At 33.8% G+C, this 19,126-nt stretch overlaps 1 protein-coding gene across 10 annotated transcripts in view; it reads left to right on the plus strand.

Annotated features, from left to right (window-relative positions):
- The window catches only part of Drgx (Dorsal root ganglia homeobox), a 251,495-nt gene that overhangs the window by 134,894 nt on the left and 97,475 nt on the right, over positions 1 to 19,126 (plus strand). For all 10 annotated transcript variants that reach the window (XM_067768580.1, XM_067768576.1, XM_067768578.1 and 7 more), the window contains 2 exons: positions 1,436 to 1,527; positions 10,269 to 10,370. In XM_067768580.1, coding sequence (XP_067624681.1) covers positions 1,436 to 1,527; positions 10,269 to 10,370 — 194 coding nt within the window. The remainder of the gene's footprint in view (positions 1 to 1,435; positions 1,528 to 10,268; positions 10,371 to 19,126) is intronic.

Below are 19,126 nucleotides of genomic sequence, written 5' to 3' on the forward strand. Positions count from 1 at the left end.
ACATTTATCGCTGAAAGATAAGGTAAAAACTCGTAACTAACTTTACTTAATTCTAACAATCGGAATACAAACTCACGCCTTAATATCACTTTGCTGTACTGCGCATCAATTTTAACTGAGTGGTCAGAAATCCTAACTTTTCTCATCTCTTTCCCTCGTGTACGTATGTTTAAGTGCAGTTGTCGTGCAGTTATCGTGCAGTTATCGGTTTTGGTCTGTCGTAAGTGCTGTTCCATGCTCCAACATCTGTCATAAGCTTCGCTGCCAATCTGCCTCGTTTTTCATTTTCCCATCGTTATTGCCACAGCCTATGCTTTTCTTCTCTGCTCTCTTTGTTATATAATAATGAGATAACTGAGATAGCTTCTGATGATGACGCCTGTCAGTAGTATGGGATTTGCGATCGTTGCTCTAAGGCGGCCAGAATATCTGCCCATCTCGGGCTGTTAAAAGCCTATCTTACCTCTAAGGTTGCAATGAGGGCAACTCGCTTTGATTTGCCATTACCTCGCTGTGCTCTTGTAAGAACGTCTTCGACTGCATTTTTCAGACCTCAAAACCATTTTCCCAGGTTGATAGTCACCCAGCTTATTCTAAGAGGTCTGCAATTCGTGATTTAAGAGCTTATTATTATTATTAAGACAGGTCGTTTTCTAATTGGTAGTCGGACTAGCCCTTCAGCCCTGTAGCATATTTACGGCGATAATTATTAAATTTCAGGTTTATAACAGCACATAAGCCCAGGGATGAGAGAAGGCTAGTGTGTTGTTACATATGATTTGCATAAGTCACGTCCTTCCAGAAAATGACTTCATGAATATACGTGTGACCTCCTTTAAACGTCGTGTGAACACGAGCACTATAAATAGAACAAACGTAAGCCGATGAGGTTTTTTCACACAGGAGGCATCTAGGTTAACTTAAGCTTGGTATAATATAGTGTAAACAAATGTACTTAAGATCATGAATATTTCGTTTAGGGGTTCTTACTGGGCTTGCACCGCTTTGCGAAGCATCTCCCAATTGTCCTATGCAAACTGGAAGTAACAACTTTAGCTAAATATAACGACTTTGAGAAATGCATCGATCCAGTAAGAACTCCTTACCCTATTTTTAAATTATGTGTTTTGTACTTTTGGCACTTATTTTGCTAGAGTCAAGAGTTTTCTTTTTTTGCACTCATGCAAGTACTTTTCACAGATTAAGAAATGTTGTTGCACCACTTCAATTATGCCGGATTATTCTATGATGTGCTTACTGGTATTTACATAAGTAGATGTAGATACGTATAATTAAGCCCTGCAAAGAAACTATTTTATCCAAAACTTATATGGTGCAAAACTATTTCCTCATAATTGTTTTGTTTCTGTTTTTTCTCTCTTTCTTTACTTGGCTTCCATGTGCTGTGCTGTACTGACCTCTCCTTCGACTTTAGATGCAAGTTATTCCTATCATCCATCCATACATGATGAGACATTTGTGCGGCGAAAACAACGACGTAATCGCACCACATTCACATTGCAACAGGTAAGTGGGGAGGAGGATGGAGGAAGAGGCAAGTATAAGGAATTCTTATTTATGTAGGGTAAACTGGGGTAACTTTGACTATTAGTTTGCCAATTCATACGTCAATTTCAAAGTAGTTGGAAAATGTGTGTGTTGGGAAAAGCAAGTTATACACATTAACTTACAACCTTATCCACAAAATTTATTTAAACTTTTAATTGGAGACTCGTATGGAACTGTCAATTTAAAAAGCTTTGTAAAATTTTTGTACAATTATGAATGAGGGGGTTAGCCTTTTGATGTTACATAATAATCGCTATAGTTTTGGCGAACTTCTAAGAGTTTTCCTACATAGGTTTAGAACTTTTTGATTCATTCTGGATTTACTTTTTCTTTTTGATAAATATATTTTTAGTTTTTTAAAATAGCTTTTTTTATACTCAGTTGAGCAGAGCTCACAGAGTATATTAACTTTGATTGGATAACGGTTGGTTGTACAGGTATAAAGGAATCGAGATATATATAGACTTCCATATATCAAAATCATCAGTATCGAAAAAAAATTTGATTGAGCCATGTCCGTCCGTCCGTCCGTCTGTCCGTTAACACGATAACTTGAGTAAATTTTGAGGTATCTTGATGAAATTTGGTCCTGGGAACTCATCTCAGATCGCTATTTAAAATGAACGATATCGGACTATAACCACGCCCACTTTTTCGATATCGAAAATTTCGAAAAACCGAAAAAATGCGATAATTCATTGCCAAAGGCGGTTAAAGCGATGAAACTTGGTAGATGGGTTGACGTTACGACGCAGAGTAGAAAATTAGTAAGATTTTGGACAATGGGCGTCGCACCGCCCACTTTTACAAGAAGGTAATTAAAAAGTTTTGCAAGCTATAATTTGGCAGTCGTTGACGATATCACGATGAAATTTGGCAGGAACGTTACTACTATTACTATATATGTGCTAAATAAAAATTAGCAAAATTGGATGAAGAACACGCCCACTTTTTAAAAAAATTTTTTTTTAAATTCAAATTTTAACAAAAAATTTAATATCTTTACTGTATATAAGTAAATTAAGTCAAAATTCAACTCCAGTAATGATATGATGCAACAAAATACAAAAATAAAAGAAAATTTCAAAACGGGCCTGGCTCCGCCCATTTTCATTTAATTTGTCTAGAATACTTTTAATGCCATAAGTCGAACAAAAATTTACCAATCCTTCTCAAATTTGGTAGCGGCATAGACCCTATGACGGTAACTTTTCTCTGTGAAAATGGGCGAAATCGGTTAAAGCCACGCGCAGTTTTTATACACAGACCACCGTCTGTCCTCCCTCTCGGCCGTTAACACAATAACTTGAGCAAAAACCGATATATCTTTACTAAACTTAGCCCACGTACTTATCTGAACTCACTTTATCTTGGTATAAAAAATGGCCGAAATACGACCATAACCACGCCCACTTTATCGATATCGAAAATGACGCAAAATGAAAAAAATGCTATAATTCTATACCAAATACGAAAAAAGGGATGAAACATGGTAACTGGATTGGTTTATTGACGCAAAATATAACTTTGGAAAAAACTTTGTAAAATGGGTGTGACACCTACCATATTAAGTAGAAGAAAATGAAAAAGTTCTACAAGGCGAAATCAACAGCCCTTGGAATATTGGCAGGAATACTGTTAGTGGTATTGCATATATAAATAAATTAGCAGTACCCGACAGATGATTTTCTGGATCACCTGGTCCACATTTTGGTCGATATCGCGAGAACGCCTTCACATATACATCTAAGGGCCACTCGCTTTTAAAACCCTCATTAATACCTTTAATTTGATATCCATATCGTATCATTCTAGAGTCACCCCTGGCCCACCCTAATGGCGATATCTCGAAAAGGCGTCCACCTATAGACCTAATGCCCACTCCCTCTTAAAATGCTCAGTAACACCTTTCGTTTGATACGCTTATCGTACAAACATTCTAGAGTCACCCCTGGCCCACCCTAATGGCGATATCTCGAAAAGGCGTCCACCTATAGACCTAATGTCCACTCCCTCTTAAAATGCTCAGTAACACCTTTCGTTTGATACCCATATCGTACAAACATTCTAGAGTCACCCCTGGCCCACCCTAATGGCGATATCTTGAAAAGGCGTCCACCTATAGACCTAATGCCCACTCCCTCTTAAAATGCTCAGTAACACCTTTCGTTTGATACCCATATCGTAAAAACATTCTAGAGTCACCCTTGGTCCACCTTTATGGCGATATCTTGAAAAGGCGTTCACCTATAGAACTAAGGATTACTCCCTTTTAAAATACTCATTACCACCTTTCATTTGATACCCATATCGTACAAACACATTCTAGAGTCACCCTGGCCCACCCTAATGGCGATATCTCGAAAAGGCGTCCACCTATAGACCTAATGCCCACTCCCTCTTAAAATTCTCAGTAACACCTTTCGTTTGATACCCATATCGTACAAACATTCTAGAGTCACCCTTGGTCCACCTTTATGGCGATATCTCGAAAAGGCGTCCACCTATAGAACTAAGGATTACTCCCTTTTAAAATACTCATTACCATCTTTCATTTGATACCCATATCGTACAAACACATTCTAGAGTCACCCCTGGCCCACCCTAATGGCGATATCTCGAAAAGGCGTCCACCTGTAGACCTAATGCCCAATCCCTCTTAAAATGCTCAGTAACACCTTTCGTTTGATACCCATATCGTACAAACATTCTAGAGTCACCCCTGGCCCACCCTAATGGCGATATCTCGAAAAGGCGTCCACCTATAGACCTCATGCCCACTCCCTCTTAAAATGCTCAGTAACACCTTTCGTTTGATACCCATATCATACAAACATTCTAGAGTCACCCTTGGTCCACCTTTATGGCGATATCTCGAAAAGGCGTCCACCTATAGAACTAAGGATTACTCCCTTTTAAAATACTCATTACCACCTTTCATTTGATACCCATATCGCACAAACACATTATAGAGTCGCCCCTGGCCCACCCTAATGACGATATCTCGAAAAGGCGTCCACCTATAGACCTCATGCCCGCTCCCTCTTAAAATGCTCAGTAACACCTTTCGTTTGATACCCATATCGTACAAACATTCTAGAGTCACCCTTGGTCCACCTTTATGGCGATATCTCGAAAAGGCGTCCACCTATAGAACTAAGGATTACTCCCTTTTAAAATACTCATTACCATCTTTCATTTGATACCCATATCATACAATTACATTCTAGAGTCACCCCTGGCCCACCCTAATGGCGACATTTCGAAAAGGCGTCCACCTATAGACCTAATGCCCACTCCCTCTTAAAATGCCCAATAACACTTTTCGTTTGATACCCATATCGTACAAACATTTTAGAGTCACCCCTGGCCCACCCTAATGACGATATCTCGAAAAGGCGTCCACCTATAGACCTCATGCCCACTCCCTCTTAAAATGCTCAGTAACACCTTTCGTTTGATACCCATATCATACAAACATTCTAGAGTCACCCTTGGTCCACCTTTATGGCGATATCTCGAAAAGGCGTCCACCTATAGAACTAAGGATTACTCCCTTTTAAAATACTCATTACCATCTTTCATTTGATACCCATATCATACAAACACATTCTAGAGTCACCCCTGGCCCACCCTAATGGCGATATTTCGAAAAGGCGTCCACCTATAGACCTAATGCCCACTCCCTCTTAAAATGCTCAGTAACACCTTTCATTTGATTCCCATATCGTACAAACACATTCTAGAGACACCCCTGGTCCACCTTTATGGCGATATCTCGAAACGGCGTCCACCTCTGGAACTAAGGATCACTCCTTTTCAAAATACTCATTAACAGCTTTCATTTGATACCCATATCGCACAAACACATTCTAGAGTCACCCCTGGCCCACCCTAATGACTATATCTCGAAAAGGCGTCCACCTATAGACCTCATGCCCACTCCCTCTTAAAATGCTCAGTAACACCTTTCGTTTGATACCCATATCGTACAAACATTCTAGAGTCACCCTTGGTCCACCTTTATGGCGATATCTCGAAAAGGCGTCCACCTATAGAACTAAGGATTACTCCCTTTTAAAATACTCATTACCATCTTTCATTTGATACCCATATCATACAAACACATTCTAGAGTCACCCCTGGCCCACCCTAATGGCGACATTTCGAAAAGGCGTCCACCTATAGACCTAATGCCCACAACCTCTTAAAATGCTCAGTAACACCTTTCATTTGATTCCCATATCGTACAAACACATTCTAGAGACACCCCTGGTCCACCTTTATGGCGATATCTCGAAACGGCGTCCACCTATGGAACTAAGGATCACTCCTTTTCAAAATACTCATTAACAGCTTTCATTTGATACCCATATCGTACAAACATATTCTAGAGTCACCCCTGGCCCACCTTTATGGCGATTTCTCGAAAAGGCGTTCACCTATAGAACTAAAGCCCATTCCCTTTTAAAATACTCATTACCACCTTTCATTAGATACCCATATCGCACAAACACATTCTAGAGTCACCCCTGGTCCACCTTAATGCCGATATCTCGAAAAGGCGTCCACCGATAGACCTAAGGCCCATTCCTTCTTAAAATGCTCAGTAACACCTTTCATTTGATACTCATATCGTACAAACAAATTCTAGAGTCAGCCCTGGTCCACCTTTATAGCGATATCCCTAAATGGCGTCCGTCCATAGAACTATGGCCTACTCTCTCTTAAAATACTCTTTAATACCTTCCATTTGATACACATGTCATACAACCACATTCCAGGGTTACCATAGGTTCATTTTCCTACATGGTGATTTTCCTTATTTTGTCTCCATAGCTCTCAACTGAGTATGTAATATTCGGTTACACCCGAACTTAGCCTTCCTTACTTGTTAATTTTTATTTCACTCGGAAAATAATTTTTTTTAGTTTTCTGAATTTTTATTTCGATCAAAAAAAAAAACAGTTATTTTTTCAGTATTTTCATTTTGCTCTTAAAATAAGTTATTTTTCTGAGTTTTTTTATTTCGCTGGGAAAAAATTATTTATTTTTTAATTTTTTTATTTCTCTCGGAATGATGTTATACATATAATAATCGCTATAGTTTTGGCGAGCTTCTAAGAGTTTTCCTACATAGTTTTAGCACTTTTTGATTCATTCTGGATTTACTTTTTCTTTTTGATAAATATCTTTTTAGTTTTTTAAAATAGCTTTTTTTAATTTTTATTTCACTCGGAAAATAATTTTTTTTAGTTTTTCTGAATTTTTATTTCGATCAAAAAAAAAAAACAGTTATTTTTTCAGTATTTTCATTTTGCTCTTAAAATAAGTTATTTTTCTGAGTTTTTTTATTTCGCTGGGAAAAAATTATTTATTTTTTAATTTTTTTATTTCTCTCGGAATGATGTTATACATATAATAATCGCTATAGTTTTGGCGAGCTTCTAAGAGTTTTCCTACATAGTTTTAGCACTTTTTGATTCATTCTGGATTTACTTTTTCTTTTTGATAAATATCTTTTTAGTTTTTTAAAATAGCTTTTTTTAATTTTTATTTCACTCGGAAAATAATTTTTTTTAGTTTTTCTGAATTTTTATTTCGATCAAAAAAAAAAACAGTTATTTTTTCAGTATTTTCATTTTGCTCTTAAAATAAGTTATTTTTCTGAGTTTTTTTTATATCTCGTTGGGAAAACATTATTTATTTTTTAATTTTTTTATTTCGCTCGGAATGATGTTACATAATAATCGCTATAGTTTTGGTGAACTTCTAAGAGTTTTCCTACATAGCTTTAGCACTTTTTGATTCATTCTGGATTTACTTTTTCTTTTTGATAAATATCTTTTTAGTTTTTTAAAATAGCTTTTTTTAATTTTTATTTTACTCGGAAAATAATTTTTTTTAGTTTTTCTGAATTTTTATTTCGATCAAAAAAAAAAAAACAGTTATTTTTTCAGTATTTTCATTTTGCTCTTAAAATAAGTTATTTTTCTGAGTTTTTTTTATATCTCGCTGGGAAAACATTATTTATTTTTTAATTTTTTTATTTCGCTCGGAATGATGTTACATAATAATCGCTCTAGTTTTGGTGAACTTCTAAGAGTTTTCCTACATAGCTTTAGCACTTTTTGATTCATTCTGGATTTACTTTTTCTTTTTGATAAATATCTTTTTAGTTTTTTAAAATAGCTTTTTTTAATTTTTATTTCACTCGGAAAATAATTTTTTTTAGTTTTTCTGAATTTTTATTTCGATCAAAAAAAAAACAGTTATTTTTTCAGTATTTTCATTTTGCTCTTAAAATAAGTTATTTTTCTGAGTTTTTTTTATATCTCGCTGGGAAAACATTATTTATTTTTTAATTTTTTTATTTCGCTCGGAATGATGTTACATAATAATCGCTCTAGTTTTGGTGAACTTCTAAGAGTTTTCCTACATAGCTTTAGCACTTTTTGATTCATTCTGGATTTACTTTTTCTTTTTGATAAATATCTTTTTAGTTTTTTAAAATAGCTTTTTTTAATTTTTATTTCACTCGGAAAATAATTTTTTTTAGTTTTTCTGAATTTTTATTTCGATCAAAAAAAAAAAAAACAGTTATTTTTTCAGTATTTTCATTTTGCTCTTAAAATAAGTTATTTTTCTGAGTTTTTTTATATCTCGCTGGGAAAACATTATTTATTTTTTAATTTTTTTATTTCGCTCGGAATGATGTTACATAATAATCGCTATAGTTTTGGTGAACTTCTAAGAGTTTTCCTACATAGCTTTAGCACTTTTTGATTCATTCTGGATTTACTTTTTCTTTTTGATAAATATCTTTTTAGTTTTTTAAAATAGCTTTTTTTAATTTTTATTTCACTCGGAAAATAATTTTTTTTAGTTTTTCTGAATTTTTATTTCGATCAAAAAAAAAAAAACAGTTATTTTTTCAGTATTTTCATTTTGCTCTTAAAATAAGTTATTTTTCTGAGTTTTTTTTATATCTCGTTGGGAAAACATTATTTATTTTTTAATTTTTTTATTTCGCTCGGAATGATGTTACATAATAATCGCTATAGTTTTGGTGAACTTCTAAGAGTTTTCCTACATAGCTTTAGCACTTTTTGATTCATTCTGGATTTACTTTTTCTTTTTGATAAATATCTTTTAAGTTTTTTAAAATAGCTTTTTTTAATTTTTATTTCACTCGGAAAATAATTTTTTTTAGTTTTTCTGAATTTTTATTTCGATCAAAAAAAAAAACAGTTATTTTTTCAGTATTTTCATTTTGCTCTTAAAATAAGTTATTTTTCTGAGTTTTTTTTATATCTCGCTGGGAAAACATTATTTATTTTTTAATTTTTTTATTTCGCTCGGAATGATGTTACATAATAATCGCTATAGTTTTGGTGAACTTCTAAGAGTTTTCCTACATAGCTTTAGCACTTTTTGATTCATTCTGGATTTACTTTTTCTTTTTGATAAATATCTTTTTAGTTTTTTAAAATAGCTTTTTTTAATTTTTATTTCACTCGGAAAATAATTTTTTTTAGTTTTTCTGAATTTTTATTTCGATAAAAAAAAAACAGTTATTTTTTCAGTATTTTCATTTTGCTCTTAAAATAAGTTATTTTTCTGAGCTTTTTTATTTCGCTGGGAAAACATTATTTATTTTTTAATTTTTTTATTTCACTCTGAAAGAACATAAATTTATTTGTTTAGTTTTTTATTTTGCTATTAAAGTAAAATTTATTATTTGATTTCGCTCCAAAATATTATTTATTTTCGAGTTTGATTTCGATCGGAAATAATGGATTTTTTTATATTTTATTTTGCTCGAAAAATATCAACCATTTTTTGAGTTTTTTTTTCGATCGAAAAAAAATCATTATTCGTTGAGTATTTTCATTTTGCTCGAAAAATAAAAGTTATTCTTCTGAATTTTTTTATTTCGCCCGGAAAACACTACCAAATATAAGGTTTTTTTACTTTTGTTCGCAAAAGTTAACAATTTTTTGAGTTTTGTATGGTATATTTTTATTAGTTTTTCATTTTCATATTATTTGGTTTTTTTAATCGCTTGGAAAATAAAAATTACTCGTCGATTTTTTTTCCATCGGATAATAATGAAATTTTTTTTAAATTTTTCTTTCGTTCGTAAAATATTAATAACTTTTTGAGTTTTTACTTCCTTTTATTTTGCTAAGAAAATAGTATACATTTTTTGATTTACCCCGGAGGGTAAAAATTATTTTTTGAGATTTTTTTTTTGTTTTGCTCATACTATAATAGTTATTTTTTGGGTTTTTCATTTTGGTGTTTTGATTTAGCTCGGAAAATAAAAATTATTTCTTGAGTTTTTTATTTTGCTCAGAATATAACATTTTTTTTTCGCTTGGGAAATAATTGCTATATTTTTAGTTTTTTTTTTTTATTTCGCCTGCAAAAAAGCTTTTTTTGTATTTTTTCATATCGCTAGAAAAATATTAATAATAGTTTTAGGTTTTTTTGCCCGAAAAATAATTAGAAATATTACTTTAAAAACAGTGGTCAAATATACTCCAGTTTACCCTATTTAGCCATTTAGAATTTCAGCTCTTAATATCACTTCCATTTTTATTTCCCTTTTTTTGGTAGTTTTCTGCTTTTGTTTTACATTGTATACTAATAAATGTATTTTTTATTCCCTTCCTTCTTCTTTGTTGTTTTTTTAGTTGGAAGAATTGGAGACTGCTTTTGCGCAAACCCACTATCCGGATGTTTTCACACGCGAAGATTTAGCTATGAAAATTAATTTGACGGAAGCGCGCGTTCAGGTGAGAAAAACTAAAGGCTTTATACTACACTTTTGTAATGCTAACTTTTTATACAATCAAAATTATACCTTTCTACTTTGTTTTTGTGCAATGCGATAATGGAGTCCTTTTTTGAATACAAATTTGATACAAAATATTTAAATTAAATCAAAATGGGTTATGATTCCTATGTAAAGCTATCAAAAAGGGTATCTCAATGAGATTATTTTATTTTTATTTGTGATAAGTTCAGAATGGAGTGTACTTTACTTGAAAGGTTAAGTCTAATAAAAAAGCAAATTCATAAATCGTATCAAATTTCACTTACTCAACCAGTTTTGCCTGCAAGTAGCCACTCAAAGAGGCAGCCGAATATCTGCGTACTGGCAGGCGCCTGTCAGTAGTTATTATGTTTTATTCAGCCTCTCAGTCATTCAGTCAGTAAGTCAGTCAGTTTGGTTTATATACGGAGACGTACTCAATTATTGCCTTTTTGGCTCTTCGCCTTCTCAGTTACGCCTCATGATCAAAGGCTCGTCTAAGTGTTGTTTTTGTTGTGCCTCCACTTACATATATGTATGTATGTATAATAAAAATTATCCTTCGTTTTGCATTTTTTGTTTTTGTAAATTTTTTTCTCTCCACTACAGTTGAGATTTTTATAGCATTTCGGCTTTTGCCTGCACTTCATTAAAAATGTATGCAGTGGCATATGAAATATTGTTGTTGTTTTTGTTTTTCTTCATATTTTCGAATTTTTAAGCAATAACTTGCAAGATATGCGTAAAGCGATTGCACTTAAAAAAATTATTGTGGTAATTTGGCACTCATAATAAATTAAAGGTTATGAGAAATAAAGGATGCTGACCAAGGCAGACGATATCGAAAAACGTATCCAGTAGAAAGTCCTAATTTGGTATTCTCTCCAACTGTGAATGAAATGCCCTGACCCATACAGTGAAACCTCAAAATAGTTTTGCATTCTTTAGTCAAATTTTTTTGCCGTTTTAAACTTTTGCTTGAGTGAGTTTTGCAGAATAAATGAAAAAATAGCTAAAACTCTTATCGGATCGAAATACTAAGTTAGGGGTAAATAAGGTAAAATTTTACGAGGAAAAACTTAGAACCTCTTTCGCGAAGGACTTTTTTGGGCTTCTGTTGTGGAAAATTCACACAAAATAACATTTATGAGGTAGCTAGAAGAAAATCAGGTACCGAAAAATTTTACAAGGGCCGCTCCTAGAAAAAGTCGTTGTACAAAGCACAATGAAGACCCCAAACATGCTCCCATACAAAGCATTTGACCAGCCGCTTGCAGGCTACGCGTCTCCGAAATGGTCACCGAGACTATGGGTTGCTCACTAGAAGAAACTACAGGCCTGTCAAAACGCTGCTCTCAGAACTGTTACTGCTTGTCTTCTTATGTCCACATAACATCATTTACACAGTGAGGTGAGAGTACTCCCCATAAACGAGTGAAATGGAATGCTGAACAAACAATTTCTGCTGAGTATCCAGAATACAGACATTTGATTGAATAGGCCACACGACCAAGGGTCTTAAGAAGTCGTCTGCGCAAGCATTATAAGAAAATACTGCACCTGATAGCTTAACGGCTTGAAGAAGAAGAGCACAGAAATACCCTTAGAGAAATCCACCAAAATGCGTCAGACCTCTATGCCAGGAATTGCCCGGCCGAATCGAAGTAGAAGAAATCAAATTCACCAGGGAGATACGCGTCACTCTAGCTCAACATCAAACTGTATTTTCTAACAGGTTAAACTCTTACCTATACAGAATCAACCCAGACAAACATAATGTAAAAACTACTCACTGGAAGAAGCTACAGGCCTGCCAAAATACTGCTCTCAGAACCGCCACGGGCTATCTTCTTATGTCCCCAGAACACCATCTGCATAATGAGGCGAGAATACTCCCCATCAGGGAGAGAAATGAGATGCTAACCAAACAGTTCCTGTTGAATACCCAGAAACCGGGGCATCCCAACAGACATCTTATTGATGAGCCAACACCGCCTAGGGGCTTAAGGAGTCATCTCCGTAAGCATTATGAGGAAATACAGCAGCTGAGAACTCAGCCGTATACTCCCCACGGAAACGCGAGTCACTCTGGCTCAACTTCGTTCTGGATACTGTATCAGGTTAAACTTTTACATATCCAGAATCAACCCGATATACAAAATGTATGCCCCGCTTGCAATGTGTCCCCACATGACACCAACCATCTTTTTAATTGTAATGTGGAACCAACGCCTCTAACACCCCTTTAATTATGGTTCACCTCTGTTGAAACAGCAAGTTTCCTTGAACTCCCGTTAGAGGATATTGATGACAATTTGTGATCGGTCGCACCAATTAGGGGGCGGAACACTGCTACAACAACAACAACAACCCCCTCATGGCAACAACCATCTTTTCAATTGCAATGTGGAACCAACGCCTCTAACACCACCTTTTCTCTCTGGTCCGCCTCTACTGAAATTGCAAGTGCCCTTGGACTTCCGTTAGAGATAAGTTGAATGGGTTAGGTTAGGTTAAACTGGCCGGTCATTTGAGACCTCAAATAGACTGAGTGTGTCCATAGTGTTTCCAGAATTTGTTTTACAACCAAATGGAAGAACCCCAGTCAGGTACCAGGACTAATGTTATAGAGTAACTCCGCCCTCTCAGCAAATACTAAATGTTTTCTAGGCCTATGCTTAATTGCTGCCTCAGGGCCGCGAGCTGGCGAGCGTAGGATACGAACACAGAACGTGCTGAACCGCTTTTTCCTGCAGCTCGCACTTCCTACACCTACTGTTACTGACGAGACTTAACTTATAAGCATGTGACACCAGAAGGCAGCATCCAGTTAGTATGCCCATCATGAGTCTTAAGTCTTCTCTCTTCAGAGATATGAGCCACTTTGATAGTCTAATATAGTCGGCTTTGCGCATGATCTTAGAAATTTTGCGGCCCCGCGCTTTTTTTAGTGATTTTTTTTTTTGAGGGATCATGCGAAGCTCCTATCTTCTTTTAATTTCTCCCAAAGTTGAATGGGAGATAACTTTCTTTCTAATATTAAAGTTTTTTTATCCTTCTAAAAAGAACCCACATTTTTGATTCGATTTTTGGAATGTTTCGTCAATATTTCGATTTCGAGAGGCTATATATTTCCTTTTGGTGTCTAAAGTCACTTTAACATAGTTCTGACTGCTAAGCGAAATATTACCCCTCAAAGTATGCTTCTTTCTTTATCAATATGTTGTTACGAATGTTAGCGGCACTAAGGGGTACTGCCATCTCTATGCCGATGCTAAAGCGCCAAATACACGACACGAACATTTCCGCGAACATTCCGCAATCTTGTTCGCAGCTTTGGCCATACACCATACGAACTTTTGGCCGAACATTAGTTCTCTTTCAGACAGCGATGAATACGGACAACAATTGTGCTGCAGCAATATTGCTCGCTGTGGCAATTAAGCGTAAAAAAAATTTATACATTTCAATAAATTCACTCAGAAATTTTTTATTGTCCATTTTACTTTTCCGCGCACGTCTGTTCCGTTCAGAAATTACTACGATTATGAGCTGTTTCGTCATACACGCACGAACAGTTCGCGCAAATGTTCGCCAAAAATTAAAATATTTTGATTTTTGGAGAACATTTGCGCGAACTGGCAAACACCACCATACACGACAGAAAAGGTCGCAGAAACATGACATAACGGGAATGTTCGCGGAAATGTTCGTGTCGTGTATTTGGCGCTTAAGCAGTTACGTGAATGCACATCAATAATTTAACCATTTTGTCTACACCTATGTACGTACACACAACGGAGAAGAGATGCAAAAACACATGCAGATATCTTATCTGAGATGCTCCTAAAGGTATGCAATTGTGATTGAGGAAGTGTCGCTCACACATACAAGCGCATGGGGTATGAGAGAAGAAATACAAATTATATATTTGTAGTTGTAGCTGAGAAATTTATAACTAACTAGTAAGTTCTGAAATTAGAAAAGCCTAGAAATATGCAACAAGGAGGTCGGACAGTATAAAAAGGCGAAAACAGTGAAGGCGAGAAATCAGTTTCATTTAAGCTATCAGTCAGTTTGGTTTAATTAAGCAAGCTATTAGTTGCGAGTTATAAGTGTTATTGTACTTTAATAAAGGCCATTTTTCCATTATTCAATATTGGAGTTATTTATTCAACAGTTTAGCGATACGAACGTTAGAAGAAGATTGCAAATAAGGGAATTGCAGTAAATTCGTTACAATATGAAAGAGTTTGCTAAATTAATTTTCTCCCATTTTCATATGAATTTTTCTTAGTGTAAATAAATTTCGGCTCATAAATAAATTATGCTACAAATTGAAGATTTTTCACAAAGATATCCCCACAAATCTTTGTATGTTTTTTTTTTTGATTGCGTTGGAAACTGAATATTTACATGCATAAATAAATTACAGTCCATTTTGTACGTTCTATTTGTTATTCAACAGAGAAAAGGATTAATTTCAACGCAATTGTATTTTGAGAGTATTATAGTAGTACTAAGGCCAATAATAAAAACACGGAAACTGGAATTTAGATACAGCAGTGAACATGAAAATAGCAGTGACAATTTTTAGAAAATTTCGACAGGTCAATTTTAATCTCTTTATTTTCGTTAATTTAAGACAAATCGTTCATGAATTTTGTAACTTGAATCATGCAAACCAATCTCAACAACGTTTTCGAAAAAATTCAAAAGTATTTTCAACTTGTTATTTAGGCCCAATTGCAGAACGGCAAGTTATATTTTTAGCTCAGAGTTAGTTTGAAAAATTTGTCAAAAATGTATGCGTTTAAGTCCTCGTGCCAAGTTAACTCTGAGTTTAAAAGATAAATTGTCGCCCTGCAGTTTTGTAGCTCAATCAATTTTACATTTACAAAATAAAAGTTATAAGTCTCCCAAAACTCGCATTTTCGAACAATTTTTTTTCGAAGGGTTTTTCAGAATTTATTCTATATAAAGTGCGCATAGTTTTATTTTTTGTATGGAAGATAATCTGAAACAGCCTTCGGGAAAAAATATCGAAAATCAGTACGAATTTTGAGAGACTTATAAGTTACACTTTGACCAAAATTGAATGCATACTCAAAAAAATTTAGAAAACTAAATAAAAAGTTCGAAATTGACGGGAAATTTTCTCGAATTTTCGAACATATTTTTAACATTTTTGAGATTGGCTTGCATATGTATATCTACTTACCAAATTAATAGAAGTCTTTTATTAAATTATCGAAAAAAATAAGATTTTAAATAAAAAAATTTTATAAAAATTTCCATTGCTATTTTAATTTTTGTTGCTGTAGGTACATACACATCAAGGAAAACACAGCAGGACAATCAGTGACTGAGCTTTCAAATAGAGAAGAAATTTTCTTTTTCGATTTAAATGTCTTATGATTTTATATTCAATATGAAGTATTCAAAAAGTATTGAATTTATATAAGTAAATGCTATTATAGAGTAAGCAATAATTCTTGAATGGAAATGTATACAAAATTTCAACTTTCAAAACTTTTATTTTAACATGAACATTGTCAATTAATCTTTTCCGGGATATTCGAATTAATTATTACATTAAGGGTTGGACATTTTCAGTGTTAAATGTTGAATTTCAATTAATTTTATGGAAATTTCCATACATGGGTAGAATGTGCTACTTTTAGTTCATATTGATGCCACTTAGAAAATTTTTTAATTTGAAGAAATTTAATAAATTTATGCTAATATGTTTAGCAAATGAATGGTAATTTTCATCTTATTTCAAAACAATAATAATTCCGTAGTGTTGCCAACTCACCAAGATACATTTATAGCTCTCTCATTTGGGTGTTTTCAATCAGAAAGGTTTCAAATGATTGACACCTATTGGATCCAAAAAAAATATATATATAGATTTGCCAATATGGATAATAAAGGAGAAGTATTTGTCGTCGTCTTCCATTTTTGAAAATAGGGTTGCTACCTAGTTGTTGCATTTATAACTTATATTCCATTGTTTAACCGCTAATGTCTCGAAAGCTGTACTTCTAAACACTCTTATTTGAGCGGCGCGAGTCGGAATTTTTTTAGAAAGTTACCACCTTTTCGAAATTTAACAAAAAATTGTGTGAGATATGCCAATATGGGTATTGCATGAAAGGTAATATATGTAAGCAGGTAGTATTAAAAAAAAGTAGTGGAGTATGGTGTTGCCACCTAACCAACATTGTATTTCATATACTATTTTCTTTTTTTAAGTTGTAAATTGTTAACATTTTTTTAAATTTAAATTACTGTTTTTATGTACGCTTCCCTTTTTCGCTCTTCATTGGAATCCAAATATATAAATAAAGTTTTGGTTGTAAAGATGGAGATTGGGGCTGTTAGCGAGCTGTAGGCAATTTTGGTCATATTACTTTTGTTTAGCTATATTTTATTAAAATAATTTGTTAAAAATAAACGGTTGTGAGCACACAAATAAATATATTTGTACTATGGCACTATTGTGAATATTTGCACTGCATTGCCGGCAGTTGCTATTGTACGCTAGATGGCAGCGCAAATTGTAAGTCTTAATTGATTGGCGGCAGTTTATTTTATACGCTAGATGGCAGCGCAAGCTGTATGTTAATAGAGCAGCTGATTTCTGTTGATATTTGATAAGATACTTTTATATTGGTTCCGCAAGAGGCGCACGGGTGAGGCTCGTTTTATTTTAAAGCAGGATTGTTTTCTACCATAAAAAATATCGTTGCTAGCGACAAGATGAGTTTAGTGCTTAGAAGCAAGATGAGTTTGTGCTTCACTGAGAGCTCGTTTGAAAGTAGAACATGTGCCTTAAATGTGATTATTTGATTTGGTATTGTAAAATTCTCATTTATCTATTTCCAAAACAAATTTCTGCACGTTACTTGAAAGAAAATTTAAGTAAGGATATTTTCATGCATTAGGATGTTTCAATTTTTTTTATATCTTTTTTCCTCGGAACAACGCAAGATGCAAGCATGACTTCATGCTTCCTTGGGAGCTCGATTTGGAAAAAAATGCTGAGAGCCTCATTCTCTAATGCGAAACGAACGTTCGTTTCGACTCATAAACGAATCGTTCGTGTATTTGCATTATGCTAAACGATAGTGAATATCATTTGACAATAGCTTTTGCCTTTATCTTTGATATTACTTAGGAAAAGTTATAGACCGAACGAAAATGATAATACCATTGCTAGACAAAAACGCCAAGAATTCATTCGGTCGTCTGACCTAACGTTGATGACCTCAATTTACCTTAAGTGGTATTTTTGTTTGTTTTGGAAACATAAATTTATCATTTATCGATTTCCAGAATAAATTTCTTTGTGTGACTTGGAAAAAAAAAAATGTTTGAGAAAAAACTTCGTAGGCAAAGGGCGTTTCAAAATTTTTTTTTCCGGAACTTCGCTTCTAAGTTTCGTTATGCTGTCAAACAAAACCTCAGAATATATAAAAGCCCATATCACAATTCGTATCACAATAAATGTTCTAATTTGAATGAATTTCTGGAAGGTTGCTATTAAAAATATTTCTTGGCATATTTTTTTGGCAAAAAGTTTGACTTTGTCCTTAAATAACTTTTGAAGCAGAAAACTTGAGAAATAATCTACTTCACAAAAAAAGTACTTGCACAAATTTAAAGATAAAACAAAATTTAAAATGTGTTTTATATTTCGCCAATCTTAAATTTCCCAATCAAAAAACAGTAAAACAAGTTTCCAAGGCAGTAAAGCTGTATAAAATAATAATTACTACTTTTATTCTGCTAATGTTTTATTTTAACAATAAAATATCACCGTAATTAAATTATACTCTAAGAATGATTCCAAAAAAAGGCAGTTTAGGACAAATTGTTCTATGAAAAAAATAATAAAAAAGCAGTAAATTTCAATTTACTGAATTTAGATTTACAAGACATGAAGGGAGGTCTAATTTCGTTTTGCGAAAAGATTTATAGGTTATATTCATTTATTTTTGTTGTGTATAAAAAAAAAGCTATTTATTTAGTTAAAATAAGCGTAAAAATCGCACTTCATATATCTCTGTTCTAATTTTTTACACTTTACTGCCTTTTTGCTTTGGACGGCAGTGTAGATAGATGCTTATACAAATTGGTCTCGAAAAAGTCCCGAAGTAGAGAAAACAACATTTTTGAAACGCCCTAATATACACATGTATCTCGTATACTCACATGGGATACTTCGTTAGTAGTGACATGCGCAGAAGTTATACAACAACGTTTCCACGCCCCATAGATCCCATGAATATCTCATAAAATTTGCACAGACAATGCACAAGCCACATACCTAAACACACACACACACACACTTTCACAAACACTTATACCTTCCTCCTTGTTAGCTGTAAAAGGAAACTTTAACATAATTGTTGAGCAATAATTTTGACACTTGATACTTTGAATTTAATTTTGACAAAAACATAATCGCACGTCAATTTTCCACTTGTCGTACACGTGTGCCTGTCAAACTAACCAAATTACACCAGTTCAAGTTTTACAATACGACTGACTGGTGTGGAATAAAATGAAAGTGTGTATGTGGTGTGTGTTAGAAGATTAGCTGAATATTTTAAGAAATGTTTTGGAACACACACACACACAGGCGCACATAAAGGCAGCGTGTAGTCAACCCAACACCCACCCGCCAAGTTTGACATTCGACAGCGTCTTTTCATTTGGGCATTTTAT

This window comes from Eurosta solidaginis, chromosome 2 (genome assembly GCF_040869045.1).
Source record: "Eurosta solidaginis isolate ZX-2024a chromosome 2, ASM4086904v1, whole genome shotgun sequence".
Classification (NCBI taxonomy): Eukaryota; Metazoa; Arthropoda; class Insecta; order Diptera; family Tephritidae; genus Eurosta; species Eurosta solidaginis.